The sequence below is a fragment of the Tamandua tetradactyla genome, chromosome 24, assembly GCF_023851605.1.
Source record: "Tamandua tetradactyla isolate mTamTet1 chromosome 24, mTamTet1.pri, whole genome shotgun sequence".
Taxonomy (NCBI): domain Eukaryota; kingdom Metazoa; phylum Chordata; class Mammalia; order Pilosa; family Myrmecophagidae; genus Tamandua; species Tamandua tetradactyla.
Genome location: NC_135350.1, coordinates 26418255 through 26440876, shown reverse-complemented (window position 1 = coordinate 26440876; position 22622 = coordinate 26418255). Strand labels below are relative to the sequence as shown.

The 22622-nt window shown below is 37.3% G+C and overlaps 1 protein-coding gene and 1 long non-coding RNA gene across 5 annotated transcripts in view; one reads left to right on the top strand and one right to left on the bottom strand.

Moving 5' to 3' along the window:
• Positions 1–2108, top strand: part of LOC143668139 (methionine aminopeptidase 1) — a 136316-nt gene extending 134208 nt beyond the window's left edge. For all 4 annotated transcript variants that reach the window (XM_077142752.1, XM_077142754.1, XM_077142753.1 and 1 more), the window contains exon 11: positions 427–2108. In XM_077142752.1, the coding sequence (XP_076998867.1) occupies positions 427–590 (164 nt within the window). In that variant the 3' untranslated portion in view covers positions 591–2108. The remainder of the gene's footprint in view (positions 1–426) is intronic.
• LOC143668141 (uncharacterized) lies at positions 1937–21104 on the bottom strand. Its single transcript, XR_013168318.1, has 3 exons — positions 20985–21104; positions 19907–20014; positions 1937–2276 (listed from the first exon to the last, which is right to left on the bottom strand). It is a non-coding gene; the product is annotated as an uncharacterized LOC143668141 (long non-coding RNA).
• Between the last annotated feature and the right edge of the window lie 1518 nt (positions 21105–22622).

The window sequence follows — 22622 nt, the reverse complement described above, 5'->3', positions numbered from 1 at the left end:
AGATGCAGAAGTTAAAGCAGGAAAGAACTAAGTTCAGTAATACAAGTTTTTACTTATAGTTCTGTGCTGTGTAGTATTAATGTTGGATTTCTAAAGTAAAATCTAGTGCTTTTATTTTGAAATACTGTATTGATTTGATATTTGGAAAATATAAAAAATATGAAGACATAAACTACTTGAGGAAGTTTAAACATCATCATCATTACTTTGTTGGCACTAAAGACCAAAATGAAATTGGAAAGGCATTAGACTAAGGCAAACAGTTAGGTGTAAAATGTAAATAGGAATCGTGATGGTGAATTTTCTAATTGGCTTTCTGTTTGATATCCAGGAATGTAGGAGTACATGTAAATACACTTAGGGAGTTTATTTCGGAAGTTACCTGGACAATAGAATTAAGAAGTTGTTTTTGTTTGTTTGTTTAAGGCGGATGGCAGGATGAAACGTGGCCAGATGGTTGGACTGCAGTGACAAGAGATGGGAAGCGGTCTGCTCAGTTCGAGCATACTCTGCTGGTCACGGACACTGGCTGTGAAATCCTAACCCGGCGGCTTGACAGTACACGTCCTCACTTCATGTCCCAATTTTAATTTCTCCCAAGATGGCATCATATTTTCTGGCTGTACGGTGCGTATTATTGAGAGTACAGAAAGGTAGAGGAAATTTTTATCACTTGTTTTGTTTTGACCATAGATAAGAAAGGACTACAGCATTGGACATATATTCTCAAGAACCTGTCTTGGGTCTGAAAAAGAAGAATAAAGGAAAAATTTCTCAACTCCTTTCATGTTCTGTCCCTCCCCTCCCCTGCCCTGAATAATCTCTGCACTCCTATTTTCTCGTTTGCCCTTTGAGCACTTTTACTAAAACCTGCTTCTAGTTGCTTTTATCACTGCCACAAATGGCCATTGACAGCCAGCTGCTCTCTAGGTGAATGCTGAAGGTGAGAACCCTTGGAACTTCAGTAACATATGTTGTTACAGATTTTTAAAATTAAATGTATATGTGAAAAAATATATGTATACATTTTAAATTCCACATCCAAAATTACTGAAAGCTATGTGACCTGGGGTTTGTGTTGATTCTTCTCTGACAGGGTTATATGCTGTCATAAGTGGACCCATAATTTGCAGTGATTTAATTCTCAGTTGGGAATTGTCACCCCATCCCCCTACCCACTAATCGTTTACCCTTGTAATTATGCTTGGGAAAGCATTGGTCAATGAGACTTTCTCTTCAGTGTGTATTCTGTGCTAGCGTTTCAGTGAATGGATGTGTTAACATTCACTTTGGAAAAAGCAATCAGATTTTTTCAAATCTGGTATATGGCAAAAATAGCCAGGCTCCAAGTTGTGACTGGCTGTTGCAGGGCATAATTTTGTAATACACTGTTATTTCAGACCTCTATTTGGTCTGAAATGGGAGGAAAAAAAAGCTGACATTCTTCCTCTCTCTTTTCTTTCAAGAACATACCTTGGATGTACTCAGAAGAGGGTGGAGGTTGTCTTGTGGGGGGATGAAGTGGAAGGACAGTTCTAGAACGTGTCCAGCTGTGAACAGAGTGAGTCTGATTGGCTGTTAGGTTCTAACATTTAGTCAGCGATGTGGATGAGAAAGAAACTACTTTGAAGACTGTTGCCTGGCAGTCGGGATACAGCTACCCTTCTTTGTGTGCTGAAAACACACTTTGCCTTTACATAGAATGACCTCAGCTGCCCAATGTGTATGTCCTATACAGTGTTTTCAGTCCAACTAGGATAATACCCAGTGAAGACATATCAGACCATAAACTCATTGTTCATAGAGTGTACTTGATTACTGGGTACCTAGTGACTTTCTTGTAATATAATTTGATACCACTGATTCATTATAATTGTAAGATAACATCTTTCCCAGAGTGCCTCAGATCTTTATTGCTTTAAAAGAATTATGATAATGTTTTTCATTACTTTTATTTTAATGATTTAGTAAAGTGACTGAATCTGGTGTTGATTTTGGGGGAGGGTATGTGAAATTTTTAACAAACTGTAATATTTGTGAATGGAATGCCTTGCAATATGAGTGTTAATATAATGTATAAAGGGAGATTAAAAAGTTTGATTATCCCACCATCTAGTCATTAACTTTGCTTCATTTGTTTGGGATTTCAGAAGGAAGTGGTGAAAATGGGGTGGCTGATTTTATAATTTAAAACAAAACCATGACCGTTTGAGTAAAATTACTTTTTCAGGTTTAATTCCACCACTGTTCAGTTCTTCAGAGTCTGTCAGCAGCATCTGAAATACAAATATATTTGAGAGCTTTTATGAGAGAGAATACTGAATATTTAGGGAAACATTTTATGTTCTGATAATTAATTAGAAGTGTGAGTTTATTTAGTGTGTCTCATCAGAAAATAAGCTCGAGGAAAAAAATTTTGGTGGGATAGTTTACTATATTAAAAGGTAAAACACTATCCTGGCAATACAATTTTCTCAGTTTGGAAGATTTTAAAACAATATGCTCTAATCTTGACATATTTCTAATTACAAATGTTTATTATATTTATAGGAGAAAATATCTAGATTCATCATTCTGCCAACTTTTTGCAAAATAAGCCTGTGTTAACTTTTAAAATAGTCTTGGGTGGGCCACAGTGGCTCAACAGGCAGAGGTCTCGCCTGCCGTGTCAGAGACCTGGGTTTGATTCCTGGTGCCTGCCCAAGCAAAAGAAAAAAAGTCTTATTTTTCCTGCTAGTTCTCTACCCCTTCTTGGAATTATGATTTAGAAGGGAGAAATGTTTCCTTCTATCTTCATTTTATGTCTTTTGCTGATAAAATGGATTAAGTGACATTAGAATCCATTTACTGACACTTTTATACCACTTACGACTAAATTAATATTGAAGAAGAGGTTTAGAAATTTGTTTGCCATCTTAGGTTGTTTCTTCAGGTTTGGGTGTTATTACTTTTGGATATTCACTGGGTTTGGTTAAAATTGAGAATAGCATGCTTCATTTGCAAAAGTCCCTAAATGCACCTTCCTGGTATCTGTGAGCTGTATTTTTTCTTGCCTACAACTTTTATTTAGAAAATTTTCAGATTGACAGAGAAGGTGAAAGTATAGTACATGAAATAATTACATAATGTTTACCTGTATTCAACAATTGTTATTGTTATTTTTATTTTATTTATGTTATTGTTATTTTGCTACATTTGCTTGGTCCCTCTATATAAGCACTTTTCTTTAGAAAGAAGTGGCACATACTTCACCCATTATTACTTAACATGTATCTGCTAAAAGTAAAGAAATCTTCCTACATGATCATAATACAATGATAATATCTAATTATTTATCTGAACTTGATATCCGTGAATTTCTCTGAACTTGGTATCTGAGTCACAGGGCAGTTGGCAGGTGAGGGGTGGTGTGGACTGTGGCCAAGGGCCAAAATTACCTCCTTCCAGGCGCAGCTTGTGGGGTGGGGAGAATCTGGGAAAGGAAGGATGGGGTAGCTCTGATGTCAGAGCTCTTCCCACTGTGGGGGAAGTATGTGTTTTAGGGATAAATCTGTCCCCCAGATTAAAGAACTGGAAGCCTTAAAAAAAAAAAATTTCAAATTGATAGAAAGAGTGAAAGTGAAAGTATAGTACATGAAATAATTATATAGCATTTACCTATTTCAGCAATTGTTATTTTGCTACATTTGCTTGTTCTCTCTATATAGGCACTTTTCTTTAGAAAGAAATGGCATCATACTTCACCCATTATTACTTAACACATATCTGCTAAAAATAAATTTTCCTACATTATCATAATACAATGATAATATCCATGAATTTTACATTGCTGCAGAATTATGTAACATATTGTACATATATTAAACTTCCCTCTTTTTAATAAATTTTTTTATCGTGAAATATAACATGTATACAAAGAAAAGAAAGAAAAAAAATTTTCAAAGTATACTTCAATAAGTAGTTACAGAATAGATTTCAGAGTTTGTAATAGGTTACCATTCCACTATTTCAGATTTTTCCTTGTAGCTGCTCCAAAACACTGGAGACTAGAAGGAGTATTAATATAGTGATTCAGCAGTTATACTCATTTGTTAAATCCTCTTTTCTCTGTTATACCTCCTCCTTGTCCTTTGATCCTTCCCCCAATCTGTAGGGATCTAAGCAATGCCCGTTCTGACTTTTTCATTTTGAGAAAGGGTGTTGACCCTAAAGAATAGGGGGGATATAATTAGTTGATAATCTTGGAGCGGGTTGGTCCCTCTGGGTTTAAGGATTTATCTGGCCTAGGAAATTATAGGTTCCTAGGAAAAGTAGACTTAGTGCATGAAACTTTTAGAGTCTCCTTTTGAGCTCTAGGTGTTCTTAGGAGTTAACAGGGGTGATGTTCGCTGGGGTTTAGCAAACCATGGCAGTTAGCACTAGCTAAGTGAAGCTTGCTTAAGTGATCTCCAGGATCACTTCTTGACTCCATTTGATCTTCCGTAGCCACTGATGCCTTATTTTATTACATTTCTTGTTCCCCTTTTAGTCAGGAAGGTATTGTGATCCCATGGTGCTAGGTTGAGACTCATCATTGGGAGTCAGACTCCACATTGTCAGGGAGACTTTAATCCCTGGATGTCATGTCCCATATAGGGGGAGAGTAATGATTTTCCTTGCAAAGTTGGGCTTAGAGAGAGGAAGAGGCCACATCTGAGCAACAAAAGAGGTCTCCTGGAAGCAACTCTTAGGCCTTGTTATAGGTAGTCTTAGCTTCTCCCCTGCAGTAATAAGGTTCCTAAGGGTAAGCCTCAAGATCAAGGGCTTTACCTATTTTCTTGGGATTCTTCAGAGGTTGAGTGGATACCTGGAATTTCTCAGATGGGAAAGTTTAATAGTTCCATTTTATTTTTTTCAGACTCTCAAGGGACTGTACCAATACTTTTAAATTATCAGCCTAGGGCGGGCCGCGGTGGCTCAGCGGGCAAAGTGCTTGCCTGCTATGCCGGAGGACCTCGGTTCGATTCCCGGCCCCAGCCCATGTAACAAAAACGGAGAAACAAAAATACAATAAAACAAGAAAATGTTTAAAAGATGTTTCCCTTTCTTCCTCCCTTCCTTCCTTCTATCCTTCCTTCCTTCTCTCTGTCTTTCCTTTAAAAAAAAAAAAAAAAAAAAAAAAAAAAAATTATCAGCCTACCATAGCCTCAGGTGTATCCTGGTATTATATTAAGCCATACAGAATTCAAGGCCTTGTTCCCGTTCTTGTCTCCAGGAGTTTGAGTTGTTTAAATGAGCTTTCCAGACAGATTGATTTACATTGTGTGTTATAGAAAATTTAGGTTCTAGACATAATTAACACCTCTACTCTTACGGTAAGTGATGATCTAGAGTACATACAGTGTCATCTTTTACCCTATATTCTGATTTACCTCGCAGATTGGCTTCATTTTTATCTCTAATTGAAGCCTGATCCTCTTTTTTGGATACTTTCACTGTTTCTGTATATAGCTATGCTAACTTTCAGGTTTGCAGCACTTGTTTTCTGGGTCTTAGGTGTCACAGGGTTATTCAGAGTTCCTGGGAAATACCAGCTGATACACATACAACTCAGTGTCTTAGAATCTAGAAATAGACTTAGACCTTCAGACTAAGTGTGGCTTCTATAAGGGTTTACACCTAGGCTCCAGTTTTCTTACAAATATTTTCTGAGAAAGACTGTAGCATACTTGTTCTTTTGTTCCTGGCTTTTTTGCACAACATATTGTCCCCGAGGTTATTCAATTAATTGCATGCTTCTCCAAATCCTTTTTGTAGCTGCAGCATATTCTATTGTATAAATGTATCACAGTTCACCATTCTGCTTTGCACCCTTCGGGTCCTTCCATCTGTTGAGCACTATGGGTAATGTCCAGAATAACAACCCATGTCTCACAGTATCCTCTCTTGGTTATACAATCACCAGCACCCTCAATATTTGACAGTTTTCACTGGTCCATGGCGATAAAGAGCCGACGAACACAATGTCACCAAATATCAAATCAAATCTACTCCCTATCACTTATCCCTCTCCCCCAGTTAGTTGTGCCTGGTAGTGCTGTGATGTTGATATCTTCCTGTTAACTATTGGCCGTAGATGCATTTTTTTGTTTTTCCCCTACACGCATCTATTATTGCCTTTTGTCCATTATTAAATCTTTGAAATAGTTCATGTGAGAATATATATATAATTGTAAATTTAAGCAGTGGGATACATGGCACTATACACTCCCTTTTTTTTTTCCCCAAGGTATTTTTTTTTTTAACTTTTTCTATTGTATAATATATATACAAAGTAAAGAAAGAAAAAGCAGTAGTTTTCAAAGTACTCTTCAACAAGTAGTTACAGGACAGATCCCAAAGTTTGTCATGGGTTACCATATCATCATCTGAGATTTTTCCTTCTAGCTGCTCCAGAACATTGGAGGCTAGAAGGAATGAATATTTTTTTAATCATCACAATAGACTTATTTTTTCTTTTTTTGTGAAAAATAACATATATACTAAAAAGCAATAAATTTCAAAGCACATAACAACAATTAATTGTAGAAGAGAGTTCAGGTTGGTATGGGTTACAGTTCCACAATTTTAGATTTTTACTTCTAGCTGCTCTAAGATACTGGATTCTAAAAGAAATACCAATACAATGATTTAGTGATCATAAATTTGTTAAACTCTACCTTCTCTGTATAACTCCACCATCACCTTTGATCTTTCTCCCACTCTTTAGGGGATATTTGGCCTTTGTGCATTCTAACTTTTTCCTGTTGGAAGGGGCTGTTAATAATATTGGAGTAGGGGGATGGATCTAGCTGATGTTCTGGAGAGGCTGGCCCCTTTAGGCTTCAGGACCTGTCCTGTCCAGCGATCCATGTAGAGGTTGCAGGTTTCTGGAAAATTACTCTAGTGCATGGAACCTTTATAGAATCTTATATAACACGCTAGGTATTCTTTAGGAATGACTGGAATGGTTTAGGTGGGGCTTGGCAGGTTAGGATAAGTAGCAGTGTCCAACTGAAGCGTGCATAAGAGTGACCTCCAAACTAGCCTCTTGACTCTATTTGAACTCTCTCAGCCACTGATACTTTATTTATTACACTCTTTTCCCCCTTTTAGTCAGGATGGCCTTGTTTATCCCATGATGAAAGGACCAGACTCATCCCTGGGAGTAGTCTCCCGTGCTGCCAGGGAGACTTTCACCCCTGGATATCATGTCCCATGTAGTGGGAGGGAGGGCAATGATTTCGCTTGCAGAGTTGGGTTTAGAGAGAGAGGCCACATCTAAGCAACAAAAGAGGTCCTCCAGAAGTAACTCTTAGGCATAGTGGTAAAGTTTAATAGTTCCGTATTTTTTCTTCCATCCCTCAAGGGACTTTGCCAATACCTTTTGATTATCTCCTTAATATATCTGGGATATATCCAGGTATTACATTAAGCTATATGGGATTAAGGCCCTTATTCTTACTCTGGGTTCTGTGTGTTTAGATTGTTTAAATGATCTATCCATATAGGTTGAGCTAGATTATATGCCACAGAAGATTTAGGTTCTGGATGAATTAAACCTTTCTTTCTTTGGTATCGAAGAGTAGATGAGGATCTAAAATATGGACAGTGTCTTCCTTACCCCTGTATCTGAATTACCTTAATCATGATCTGATTGGTTTTATTCTTTTTTTATTAATTTTTAAATTAAAAATGTATATATAACAACAAACAAATGCAAACATTCTTAACTTATGATCATTCCAATCTATGTATATAATCAGTAATTCACATCATCACATATCATCATGATCATTTCTTAGAACATTTGCATCAATTCAGAAAAAAATAAAAAAACAGAAAAAAATTCATACATACCATCCCCCTTATCCCTCCCTTTCATTGATCACTAGCATTTCAATCTAAATTTATTTTAACATTTGTTCCCCCTATTATTTATTTTTATTCCATATGTTTTACTCATCTGTTGATAAGTTAGATAAAAGGAGTATCAGATGCAAGGTTTTCACAATCACACAGTCACATTGTGAAAGCTATAACATTATACAATCATCTTTAAGAAACATGGCTACTGGAACACAGTTCTACATTCTCAGGCAGTTCCCTCCAGCCTCTCTATTACATCTTGTCTAACAAGGTGATATCTATTTAATGTGTAAGAATAACCTCCAGGATAACCTTTCAACTCTGTTTGAAATGTCTCAGCCATTGACACTTTATTATGTCTCAGTTCATTCTTCCCCCTTTTGGTCGAGAAGTTTTTCTCAATCCCTTGATGCTGAGTCTCGGCTAATTGTAGGATTTCTGTCCCACGTTGCCAGGAAGATACACACCCCTGGGAGTCATGTCCCATGTAGACAGGGGGAGGGCAGTGAGTTTGCTTGTTGTGTTGACTGGAGAAAGAGGCCACATCTGAGCAACAGAAGAGGTTCTTTTGGGGGTGACTCTTAGGCCTAATTTTAAGTAGGCTTGACCTATTCTTTGTGGGGTGAAGTTTCATGTGAACAGACCCCAAGACTGGGGGCTCAGCTTATTGCTTTGGTTGTCCATCCCTGCTTGTGAGAATGTCAAGAATTCAACTTGGGGAAGCTGAATTTTACCCCTTACTCACCATTCCCTGAAGGGGACTTTGCAAGTACTTTTTTATTCAATGTTCAAATCACTCTGTGGTTTATTGGAGCATTACTCTGGACAAACCAACAAAATCTCATGCCCTATTCAAGGTTCCGTGTACTTATGGTGCTCAATTAAGCTGTCTGCATAAGTTATATTAGGAGATGCACTAGTCAAAATATAAATTTTGTACCAAATAAATATTTTTTGCTTTAGTCTCACACATAAGTTAAAATTTTAAAATATCAATTACCATCTATTTTCAACACTCTGCAGTAATGACATTCCTTTGTTCTTCCTTATGCAAAAGCATTTTTTAAATTTATACATTGAGTCACTATCATTATACACTCTAGGCATTCCAAGATCATACCATCTCAGTCTTTATCATCTATATTCTTTCTGATTTCGTTTGTGCCCCCAGCCCTCCTCCCTCTATCCTTCTCACATTCAGCTTCCTTCAGTGTTTTAACATAATTGTATTACAGTTAGGTAGTATTGTGCTATGCATTTCTGAGTTTTTACAATCAGTCCTGTTGAACAATCTGTATCCCTTCAGCTCCAGTTACCCAGTATCTTACCTATTTCTATCTCCTGATAGTCTCTGTTACCAATGACATTCTCCAAGTTTATTTATTAATGTCAGTTCGTGTTGACATATGTGAGACCATACAGTATTTGTCCTTTTGTTTCTGGCTAATCACACTCAGCATAATGTCCTTAAGGTCCATCCATGTTGTTACATGCTTCATGACTTTATTCGTCTTGCAGCTGCATAATGTTCCATTGTATGTATATACCAAAGCTTGCTTAGCCACTCCTCTGTTAATGGACATTTTGGCTGTTTCCATCTCTTGACAGTTGTATATAATGCTGCTATAAACATTGGTGTGCAAATGTCCATTTGTGTCCTTGCCCTCATGTCCTCTGAGTACATACTGTAGCAATGGTATTGCTGGATCATATGGCAGTACCATACTTAGCTTCCTGAGGAACTGCCACACTGCCTTCCACAAGGGGGTAACATTTGACATTCCCACCAACAGTGAATAAGTGTGCCTCTTTCTCCACATCCTCTCCAGTACTTGTTGTTTTCTGTTTTATTGATAATTGCCATTCTGGTGGGTATGAGATGATATCTCATTGTGGTTTTGATTTGCATTTCTCTAATGGCCAGGGACATTGAGCATCTATTCATGTGTATTTTGGCCATTTGTATTTCCTCTTCTGATAGGTGTCTGTTCAAGTCTTTTTTCCATTTTGTAATTGGATTGGCTGTCTTTTTGTTGTGGAGTTGAACAATCTCTTTATAAGTTCTGGATACTAGACCTTTATCTGATATATCGTTTCCAAATATTGTCTCCCATTGTGTAGGCTGTCTTTTTACTTTCTCGACGAAGCTCTTTGATGCACAAAAGTGTTTAATTTTGAGGAGTTCCCATTATTTATTTATTTCTTCAATGCTCGTGCTTTGGGTGTAATGTCTAGGGAAACGCCTCCTATTATAAGATTGATAAGATATTTCCCTGCATTTTCTTCTAAAAGATTTATGGTCTTAGATCTAATATTTAGGTCTTTGAACTATTTTGAGTTAATTTTTATAGAGGGTGTGAGATATGGGTCCTCTTTCATTCTTTTGCATGTGGATATCCAGTTCTCTAGGCACCATTTATTGTAGAGACTGTTCCGTCCCAGGTGAGTTGGCTTGACTGCCTTATCAAAGATCAATTGTCCATAGATGAGAAGGTCTATATCTGAACACTCTGTTCTATTCCATTGGTCAGTATATCTGTCTTTATGCCAGTACCATGCTGTTTTGACCACTGTAGCTTCATGATACACCTTAAAGTCAGGTAGCGTGATGCCTACAGCTTCATTTTTCTTTCTCAGGATATTTTTAGCTATTCACTAAAAAATATTTAGCACCCTCCAGTTAAATTTGGTTATTGGTTTTTCTGTTTCTGAAAAGTAAGTTTTTGGGATTTTAATTGGTATTGCATTGAATCTGTAAATCAATTTAGGTAGAATTGACATCTTAACTATATTTAGTCTTCCAATCCATGAACACTGTATGCCCTTCCATTTATTTAGGTCTTCTGTGATTTCTTTTAACAGTTTCTTGTAGTTTTCTTTGTATAGGTCTTTTGTCTCTTTAGTTAAATTTATTCCTAAGTATTTTATTCTTTTAGTTGCAATTGTAAATGGAATTCGTTTCTTCATTTCCCCCTCAGATTGTTCATTACTACAGATTTTTGCATGTTGATCTTGTAACCTGACACTTTGCTGTACTTGTTTATTAGCTCTAGTAGTTTTGCTGTGGATTTTTCAGGGTTTTCGACGTATAGTATCATATCATCTGCAGACAGTGATAGTTTTACTTCTTCCTTTCCAATTTTGATGCCTTGTATTTCTTTTTCTTGTCTAATTGCTCTGGCTAGAACTTCCAACACAATGCTGAATAACAGCAGTGATAGTGGACATCCTTGTCTTGTTCCTATTCTTAGGGGTAAAGTTTTCAATTTTTCCTCATTGAGGATGATGTTAGCTGCGGGTTTTCATATATTCCCTTTATTGAGAAAGTTCCCTTCTTTTCCTTTCCTTTGAAGTGTTTTCAATAAGAAAGGATGTTGAATTTTGTCAGATGCCTTTTCTGCATCAATCGAAATGATCATGTAGTTTTTCTGCTTTGATTTGTTGATATAGTATATTACATTAATTGATTTTCTTATGTTGAACCATCCTTGCATACCTGGGATGGATCCTACTCGTTCATGGGGTATAATTTTTTTAATATGCTGCTGGATTTGATTTGCAAGATGTTTATTGAGGATTTTTGCATCTATATTAATTAGATAGATTGGTCTGTAGTTTTCTTTTCTTGTAATATCTTTGTTGGGCTTTGGTATGAGGGTGATGTTGGTTTCATAGAATGAGTTAGGTAGCTTTCCCTGCTCTTCATTTTTTTGAAGCGTTTGAGCAGGATTGGTACTAATTCTTTCTTGAACGTTGGTAGAATTCACAGTGAAGCCATCTGGTCCTGGACTTTTCTTTTTGGGGAGCTTCTTAATGACTGATTCAGTTTCTTTACTTGTGATTGGTTTGTTGAGGTTGTGTATTTCTTCTCCAGTCAATGTTGGTTGTTCTTGCCTTTCTATAAAGTTGTCCATTTCATCTACATTGTCATGCTTATTGGCATAAAGTTGTTCATAGTATCCTGTCATTACTTCCTTTATTTCTGTGGGGTCAGTGTTTATGTCTCCTCTTCCATTTCTGATTTTATTTATTTGCATCCTCTCTGTTCTTTTTGTCAACCTCGCTAAGGGTCCATCAGTCTTATTGATTTTCTCATAGAAACAACTTCTGGTTTTGTTGATTTTCTCAATTATTTCATGTTCTCAATTTCATTTATTTCTGCTCTAATCTTCATTATTTTTTTCCTTTTCCTTGTTTTGGGGTTAATGTGCTGTTCTTTCTCTAGTTCTTCCAAGTGGACAGTTAATTACTCAAATTTTGCCCTTTCTTCTTTTTTGAGATAGACATTTAGGGCAATAAATTTCCCTCTTAGCACTGCCTTTGCTGTATCCCATAAATTTTGATATGTTGGTATGCTGGTTTGAAAGGAAGTATGTCCCCTAAGAAAAGCCATGTTTTGATATAAATCCCATTTCATAAAGGTAGAATAATCTCTATTCAATACTGTATGTTTGAAACTCTAATGAGATCATCTCCCTGGGTGATGTGATTTAGTCAAGATTGGTCATTAAATTGGATTAGGGGATGGCATGTCTCCACCCATTTGGGTGGGTCTTGATTGGTTCAGTGGAGTCCTATAAAAGAGGAAATATTTTGGAGAATGAGAGATTCAGAGAGAGCAACACTACGAAGCAGAGTCCACCAGTCAGTGACCTTTGGAGATGAAGAAGGAAAATGCCTCCTGGGGAGCTTCATGAAACTGGAAGCCAGGAGAGAAAGCTAGCAGATGACACCGTATTCGCTATGTGCCCTTCCAGCGGAGAGAGAAGCCCTGACTGTGTTCGCCATGTGCCGTCTCACCTGAGAGAGAAACCCTGAACTTCATTGGCCTTCTTGAACCAAGGTATCTTTCCCTGGATGCCTTTGATTGGACATCTCTATAGACTTGTTGTAATTGGGACATTTTCTTGGCCTTAGAACAGTAAACTAGCAACTCATTAAATTCCCCCTTTTAAAAGCCATCCCGTTTCTGGTATATTGCATTCCGGCAGCTAGCAAACTAGAACAGTTGGGTTTTCATTTTCCTTTGCCTCGAGATATTTACTGATTTCTCTTGTAATTTCTTCTTTGACCCACCGGTTGTTTAAGAGTGTGTTGTAGAGCCTCCCTATATTTGTGAATTTTCTGGCACTCTGTCTATTACTGATTTCAAGCTTCATTCCTTTATGATCTGAGAAAGTGTTTTATATAATTTCAATCTTCTTAAATTTATTGAGATTCCTTTTGTGACACAGCATATGGTCTATCCTTGAGAATGATCCATGAGCACTTAGAAAAAGGTGTATCCTGTTGTTGTGGGGTGTAATGTTCTATATATGTCTGTTAAGTCCAGCTCATTTATTGTATTATTCAAATACTCTGTTTCTTTATTGATCCTTGTCTAGATGTTCTGTCCATTAATGAGAGTGGCGAATTGAATCTCCAGCTATTATGGCAGATGTGTCTGTTTCTCTTTTCAGTGTTTGCCTCATGTATTTTGGAGCATTCTGGTGCATAAATATTTATGATTGTTATGTCTTCTTGTTGAATTGTTCCTTTTATTAATACATGATGTCCTTCTTTGTCGCTTTTAACTGTTTTACATTTGATGTCTAATTTATTGGATATTAGTATAGCTACTCCTGCTCTTTTCTGATTGTTATTGCGTGGAATATCTTTTCCCAACCTTTCACTTTCAACCTATGTTTATCCTTGGGGCTAAGATGCATTTCTTGTAGAGAGCACATAGATGGGTCCTGTTTTTTAATCCATTTTGCCTGTCTATGTCCTTTGATTGGGGTGTTTAATCCATTAACATTTAGTGTTATTACTGTATGGGCAGTACTTTCTTCTACCATTTTGCCTTTTGGGTTTTATATGTCATATCTAATTTTTCTTCTTTTTACCTTTACTGACAGTCTTCATTTCTATACTCTTCTCCACACCTCTCTCCCCTGTCTTTTCTTATCTGTCTCTAGTGTTCCCTTTAGTATTTCTTGCAGAGCTAGTCTCTTGGTCACAAATTCTCTCAATGATTTTTTGTCTGAGAATGTTTTAATCTCCCTCTCATTTTTGAAGGACAGTTTTGCTGGATATAGAATTCTTGGTTGGCAGTTTTTCTCTTTTAGTAGTTTAAATATGTCATCCCACTGTCTTCTTACCTCTATGGATTCTGCTGATAAATCTATGCATAGTCTTATTGGGCTTTCCTTGTATGTGATGGATTGTTTTTCTCTTGCTGCTTTCAAGAGTCTCTCTTTCTCTTTGACTCTGACATTCTGATTAATAAGTGTCGTGGCGTACATCTATTTGGATCTATTCTATTTGGGGTATGCTGCACTTCTTGGATTTGTAATTTTAAGTCTTTCATAACAGTTGGGAAATTTTCAGTGATAATTTCCTCCATTAGTTTTTCTTCTCCTTTTCCCTTCTCTTCTCCTTCTGGGACATCCACAACACATATATTCATGCAGTTCATGTTGCCATTCAATTCCCTGAGTACCTGCTTGTATTTTTCTATTCTTTTCCCTATATTTTCTTTTGTTTGTTGGATTTCAGAATTCCCGTCCTCCAGTTCACTAATCCTATCTTCTGCCTATTGAAATCTGACATTGTAGGTTTCCATTGTTTTTTTCATCTCTTCTACTGTGCCTTTCATTCCCATAAATTCTGAGATTTGTATTTTCACTTTTGATTTCTTCTTTTTGTCCATTCCTTGCCTTCTTTAATCCTTCCTCAATTCATTGATTTGATTTTTGATGAGGTTTTCCATGTCTGTTTGAACATTCCAAATTAATTGTTTCAACTCCTGTATCTCATTTGAATTGTTGGGTTGTTCCTTTGGCTGGCCCATTTCTTCAATTTTCCTAGTATGATTTGTTATTTCTTACTGTGGTCTAGGCATTTAATTACCTCAATTAGTTTATTCTGGAGATTGTTTTCACTTTTTTTTTTCCTGGGATTTTCTTGATGGGTTGACCGTGTTGTCTATCTATTCCTTGACATTCAGTTCAGCTTATTCTAGTCCTCTAGCTTAAGTTTTGATTAATAGATCAGAATTTTTCAGTTCCTGTTTTTTTGTTTCTTTCCCTGTCTGTATGGTGCCTTTCCCCCACCCCTTAGGAAGGTCTACTTAAGTATTATAGACCCCAGTCTGATTTTCCCAGACCAAACTGGTCTCTTCTCAGGAGGAAAGAGTCACCTGTGTCAATTTGTCCTTGAGGGTGAGTCCCAGCAGATTAAAATGCTTTTCTATGAAGTCTCTGGACTTTGTGTTTTTCCTATCCTGCCCAGTATGTGGCGCTTTTCTGCCTTGGGTCCCACCAGCATAAGGTGATGCGGTACCTTTAACTTCAGCAGACTCTCCCTGCTGGGGGTGTGGTGGAGACAGGAGAGGTTGTAAGCTGGCTTTAATCACTTCACTTTTCCAGACCCTGGCGTCTGAATTCCTTGAGGGAGGGATTCCACCTGAGCTGGGACCCACCCCACTCTTGGGGAAGGCACAGGCTCCAGACAAGCTCTTGGACAAGCTCTATTCTACCTATTCCTGGGGCAGTGGAGCTGGAGAAGCCTTGCAGCTGTATCCAAAAAGTAATCAATCCGTAGAAGCACAGCCACAAAAGAGAAAAAGAAAAATCCTTTTCAGAGCAGGACCCTGTTCCTCTAGTTTGCCAGTCAAGAGCTTAAGTTGGTATGTTGCTCTGTGTATCTCCAGGTCCTATGTGCCCCCTCCTTTCCTACAGGGCCCAGACCTTTTCAGATCCAAAAAAACCTGTTTTTTTTCTTTTTTCTTTTTCTGTCAGCCCTGCCCCCCTGCACCGGAGCAAAAACCAGCAACCTCCGCTTTTACTCAAGGTTCAGCTTAGCTGGGGACCTATTTTTAGTAGTCAGAATTTGTTAATTAATTCCACAGTTGAAGTTTTGTTGCATTCAGCCCCTCCTGCTGGTAAAGTCCCTTTCCTTTCCCCTCTGGGAAGCAGCCTGTGGGGTGAGGTGCCAGCCGCTGCGGCTTGGGGAACTCACCATTCTAGGGGCCTCGCAGCCGGTCCAGACTGGGGTACGCTGTGTGTCCGGTCACTGATGTGGCCCAGCAATTGTTCTGTACTGTTCTTGGCTATTTACTAGCTGATTTGGATGAGAAGTAAATCCCATACCTCACTAAGCCGCCATCTTGGCTCTGCCCCACCTGATCGGTTTTATTCTTAACTCTAAATACCAGGTTATACATATATAAAACAGCGTCTCATAATCCAGAAATAATAATTACCACTCCAGGTGAATTGTGACTGCTATATGAGTTTATAATCTAGGCCCCTGTTTTCTTATAAGTAGTTTTAAATGAGACCATACAATAATTGGTCTTTTGTTTTTGTCTTATTTTGCTTCACCAAATGTTCTACAGGTTCATTTACAATGTTGCATAACTCACAACTTTGTGCTTTTTGTAGCAGCACAATATTTGACTGTATGTATACACCATCGTATATATACTTTTTTTGAGCAACTTTTCATATATCTTTTAATCATTTATATTTCTTCTCCTGAGAAGTGTCTGTTCATGTCTTTGTCAATTTTTTTAGTTAGGTTTTTTGTCATTATATTTTTTTAAGTGTAATTTTTATTAATAAAAAGATTAACCATGACTATATAAAATGAGTGGCTAGGCTGATAGTTTACTAAACCAAAGAAAGTAAAAAATTAATACTTGAGAATATTGTTACAATGATTTATAATAACATTCCTTGATAGAGGTATTTGATTTTTAGCAATGTTTCTCTAAAGTATAAACAATTAACCCTTAATGTCATGGATGAGAATCATCATACCTACAGATGAACTCAAAAAGAATTTCCATGAGTTTTGGTGGTTTTATCTCAAGACATGCATCCAAAGGTTAGGGAAACAATCTCCCAAAAGTATCTTCTGGAAAGTGGCCCAATCAGAAAACAATCTCACCAATGTACTCATGGCTGGGGAACATCTCACTTCTCATTCAAGTCTGTAGAAATAACAAACTTCACATGGTACCTAAGACTCTCAAATAAAATAGTAAAAGTGCCATCATCTTAGTAATGATTAGACAAATATTCAGTGCTTAAATAAAAATTCAGACTTGTTGAGTCCAAGATTTTATTATATAAAATTTCTCCTGTGTGTTAAAAATGTTAATTTATAAGACAATATTTGCATAAGTGTAGAGTGAATTATGGTTGAATTTTGTAATCACTTTTCATTATTGAAGATAAGAATAGAACAATAGATAGTGGACATATAAGAAGTAGTCGAGTCCTCTAAAATTCAAGGTTGTTATATTCCTGCACAATGAGAATATACTGACATTCTTTAGTAATATAAATGCCTACTCGATGTATCTTTTGAAAATAAAGTCTGTTCTAGTTTACTCGGTGTCATCTGCTAGCTTCTTCTCCTAGCTTCCTGTTTCATGAAGCTCCTGAGGAGACATGTTCTTTCTTCATCTCCAAAGGTCATTGGCTGGTGGACTCTGCTTCTTGTGGCTATATCATTCTGCTTAGCTCTCTCTGAATCTCTCTCATTCTCTAAAATGTTTCCTCTCTTATAGGACTTCAGAAACTAATCAAGACCCACCCAAATGGCTGGAGACATGCCTCCAGCTAATCCAGCTTAACAACCGCCCTTAATTAAATCAATTAAATCACATCTTCAGGGAGATGATCTAATTGCAGTTCTATTTGTTTTGGGATTAGTTTGCTGTTCTTTCTTTAGTTATTCCAGGTGAACAGTTAATTCCTTGATTTTTCTCTTTCTTCTTTTTAAATATAGGCATTTAGGGCAATAAATTTCCCTCTCTGCACTGCTTTTGCTGCACCCTATAAGTTTTGGTATGTTGTGTTTTTATTTTTTTTGCCTCAAGATATTTACTGATTTCTCTTTTAATTTCTTCCTTGATCTGCTTTTTATTTTAGAGTGTGTTGTTTAGCCTCCCTTTATTTCTGAATTTTCTGGCCCTCTACTTGTTATTGATGTCCAACTTCATTCCATAGGAATTGATAAAGTGTTGTTTGTTATTTCAGTGTTTTAAAATTTATTGGTACTTGCTTTGAGACACAGGATATGGTGTATTCTTGAGAATGATCAATGAGCACTTGAGGAAAATGTGTATCCTGCTGTTGTGGGGTATAATATGCTGTAAATGTCTGTTAAGTCTAGTTTGTTTACTGTTTTATTCAAAATCTCTGTTTCCTTATTGATTCTCTGTCTAGATGCTCTATCCATTGATAAGAGCACTGAATTAATTGAAGATTCTAACTTTTATTGTAGAGGTGTCTATTTCTCCCTTCAGTGTTGCCAGTGTTTCCCTCATTTATTTTGGGACACTCTGGTTTGGTGCATAATCATTCATGATTGTTATGTTTTCCTGATGAATTGTTTCTTTCCATAATATATAGTGTCCTTCTTTGTCTCTCTCAATTATTTTACATTTTAAGTCCAATTTGTTGGATATTAGTATAGCTACCCCTGCTTTTTTTCTGGTTGTTGTTCATGTGAAATATCCTCTTTCAGCTGTTCACATTCCATATGTTTTTGTCCTTGAGTGTAAAGTGAGTCTCTTGTAGACAGCATATAGATGGGTCCTGTTTTTTAATCCAGTCTGTCAATCTATGTTTTCTGATTGGGAAGTTTAATCCATTAACATTTATTGTTATTACTGTAAAGCAGTACTTTCTTACACTATTTTTGCCTTTTAGATTTATATATCATACTGTATTTTTTCTCTTTTTTACCTTTATTGATAGTCTTTATTTCTATACTCTTCTCCAGACCTTTCTTTCCTGTCTGCCTGTAGTGCTTGTGTTAGTATTTCTTGTAGAGTCATCCTCTTAGTAAAAAAACTGCCAGTGACTCTTTGAAAGTATTTTAAACTCCCACCTTGTTTATGAAGGACAGTTTTGCTGGGTATCGAATTCTTGGTTGGCAGTTTTTCTCTTTAAGTATCTTAAATATACCATACCACTGCCTTCTTGCTTCCATGGTTTCTGCTGAGAAATCCACATGTAGTCTTATTGAGCTTTATTTGAGTACAATAGATTGCTTTTCTCTTGCTGATTTCAGAATTTTTCTTTGTCTTTGATATTTGACAATGTGATAAGTGTTTTGAGGTAGGTCTATTCAGATCTGTTCTTTTAGGGGTAAACTTTGCTTCTTGGATCTGTAATTTTATGTGTTTCATAAGAGATGGGAAATTTCCCTTCTCTTCTCTTTCTGGGACACCCATAATAGGTATATTCTTGTGCTTTATGTTATCATACAGTTTACTCAGACCCTGCTCATATTTTTCCATTCTGTTCCCTATCTGTTCTTTTATGTGTGGGATTTCAGATGTCCTGTCCTCTAGTTCACTAGTCCTTTCTTCTGCCTCTTCATATCTCCTGTTGTATGGCTCCATTGTTTTTTCCATCTTTTCTGTTGTGCCTTTTATTCCCATAAGTACTGCCATTTGTTTTTTCAGACCTTCTCCAGTTCTTTTTTATGTTCACCCAATTTCTTCTTTATATTCTTGATCTTTGCCATGTCTTCCCATAACTCATTGATTTGATTTTTGATGTGATTGTGCATTTCTGTTTGAACATCCTTAGTGAGGTGCTTCAACTCCTGTATCTCATTTGAAATGGTTTGTTCCTTTGACTGGGACAAACCCAGAATGATTTATTATTTTTTGCTGGTGTCTAGGCATCTGATTTTCTTGATAAATTTATTCTGGAGGTCATTTTCAGTCTTTTATCTAGGATTTTATTGTTGGTTGGCTTTGTTCTCTATCTGTTCTTTAGCATTCAGTTCAAATTTTTCTATACCACTAGTATAGCTTTTAAGTGATCAGAATTTTTCAGCTTTTGTTTTTCTGGTTCTTGCCCTGCCTATGTGGAACTTGTTTGAGGAGGTTCTCGTATATAATCTACCCCAGCAAGATTTTTCCATATTAGACAGACCCAGGTCTCAGGAGGAAGGTGTCATGAGTATCAAGGTTCCCTGAGGGTGAGTCCCAGCAGGTTGTCAGACTTACCTGTGAAGCCTCCAGACTGTTTTGCCTGTCTTGCTCAGCAGGTGGCACTTGTTAGCTTGTAGCTTCTCCCCAGTGTAAAGTAGTTTGGTGCCATTAATTCTCAGCAGCCTCTCTCAGCCAGGGGCATGGTGGAGACCATGTGAGTTGGAAAGTGAACTTAAGTTACTTCTGTTTTCCAGCCCCTGGGGTCTGAATTCCCTGAAGGAGGGCTGCTACTTGAGCTGGGCTCCGCTCCGCTTTTCTTGGGGAAGATATACGCTTAAGGGAATTATGTCCCCCACTTGACTCATTAAGTGTTTGTCTCTCAGAGCTATCTTAACTCAGCCCTTGCCTGTGTCCTGTTGAGAACTGAGAATGCCTGGGGCTTTTCTCTAATGAGCCACTTGGAATGGCTTAAAATAAAATAAAATACAGTGAAATAAAAGAATAAAGAAGCCCCTTATCAGAGTCAGACTCTGGCCCCCAGGTGCCAATACTCTGAGCTTGGCTAACTCTTTATCCTATCCTATTCTATTTTGCTTTATATTTTTTCTGTCAGCCCCACCTCCTCTCTGCTGGCATTAAAACTGCAATTGGAGCTTGGCTAAGCTACCTTCCCCTGCTCCCAGTAGAAACTATTTAAAGATATACCCTTTAAAGAATTATCCCCATTCATCTGACTAGGTACTTTGTCTCTCAGACATGCTTTAATTCTGCCCTTACTTGGGATAGTGCTGAAGCCTGAGAATGCCCGCAGTTCTATCTAATGTGGTGTTAAGAGGTGAAAAAAAAAAAAAAGCAAAAGCCTTTTCAGAGCCAGTCCCCCACCCACCCACTCAGCGTTTGCCGTTCAAGAGCTGGAGTTCGTACAAGTCTTTATCTTATCTGTCCCCTTTTCTTGGGGCCTGGCATTATCCAGTCTTTTGTGCTTGTACAATTCAAAACGCCTTTTTTTTTTTTTTTTTTTTTTTAAATTATCCTTGCCTCCTCTCTGCCAGGATATAAACTCCTGGTTTCAGGTTGATCTATACTCCGGGCTTGTTTTCAGCCACATCCACATTGGTTAATTAATTCTTCAATGAGGGTTTTGTTGAGCTACCTTCCTTGCTCATAGTAGAGTCTGCTTCATTTTCCTTTGGGGAAGAAGCCTGCCATGCTCATGGTGGATGGGCACCAGCCTCCATGGGTTGGGAGACTTGCAGTTCTGTGTGGAATCTTAGCTGTTCCATCTGTTCCAGATTGTTGTACAGTGTGTGTCCAGTAACTGAATTCCCCCAAACAGTTGTTCCATACAATTCCTGGCTATTTGCCCTAGTGGACAAACTAAATTCCATACTTCACTATGTCGCCAAATTGTCTTCCCATCTATACATCTCTTTTCAGACATATTCACCTTCAATATAGCAGTATTACTTAATCCCACTAATTAGTTACCATTACTTCTGTCCATTCCATTGTGTTTAAGTTCATCCTCAGTGGGTAGCCTTTCCCCCATCTGTAGCTTCTGTGTACCTCTAGGTCTGCTGTATTCTACAGTGTAACCTCTGAGGTTGCCTTTACCAGAGCCTTAATAGTGAAATCATACTGTATCTGTCCATTTGTGTCTGACTTATTTCACTCAGTATTATGTTCTCAGGGATGTAATAGCCACATCATCTTACTCAAGAACTCCTTTTGTCTTACTGCTGTATAATATCCCATCATAGGTATATACCACAGTTTGTTTATCCACTTGTCTGTAGATGGGTACTTGGATTGTTTTTCAATTGTAAAGAGTGCCCCTGTGAACATTGGTGTGTAAATGTCTATTCATGTGACTGCTTTCAGCTCTTCTGTGTATATATTGAGTATTGGTATTGCTAGGTCATAGGGTAACTCAATTTTTAGCTCTCTGAGGAATTGCCAAATTGTTTTCCACAGCAGCTGCACCACTATACATTCTCACCAACAGTGAATAAGTGTTCCAGTTTCTCCACATCCCCTCCAACATTTGTAGTTTTCTGTTTGTTTAATAGCAGCCATTCTTATAGGGTGAGGTGATATCTCATTGTCCTTTTGATTTATATTTCCCTTAATAGCGAATGAAAACAAGTATTTCTTCATGCGCTTTTTTAGCCATTTGTATTTGCTTCTCAGAGAAGTGTCTATTTATATCCTCTGTCTATTTTATAATTGGTTTGCTTGTTCTTTTCTTGTTGAGCTGTATAATTTATTTATGAACACAGGATATCAAACCTTTATCTGATATGTGGTTTCCAAATATTTTCTCCCATTGATTTAGCTACCTCTTCACTTTTTTGACAGAGTCCTTTGAGGCACAGAAGCTCTTGCTCTTAAGGAGTTCCCAGTTGTCTCTTTTTTTTTTTTTGCAGCTTGTGCTTTAGGTGTAATGTTTAAGAAGCTACCTCCTATTGCTAGAGCTTGAAGATGTTTCCCTGTATTTTATTCTACAAGTTTTATGGAATGGACTCTTACATTTGGGTCTCTCATCCATTTTGAATTAATTTTGTATAGAGTGTAAGGTGGGGTTCCTGTTTAATTCTTTTGGCTATTGATACCTAATTCTCACATGCACATTTATTCTGTCCCAGTTCAGTGGATTTGGGGGCCTTTTCGAAGATCAGTTGTCCAAAGGTCTGGTGGTCTGTCTCCATACTCTTGATTCAATTCCAGTGGTCCATACTTCTTTGGGCCCGTACCGTGCTGGCCCAGTTTTGACCACTGTGGCTTTATTGTA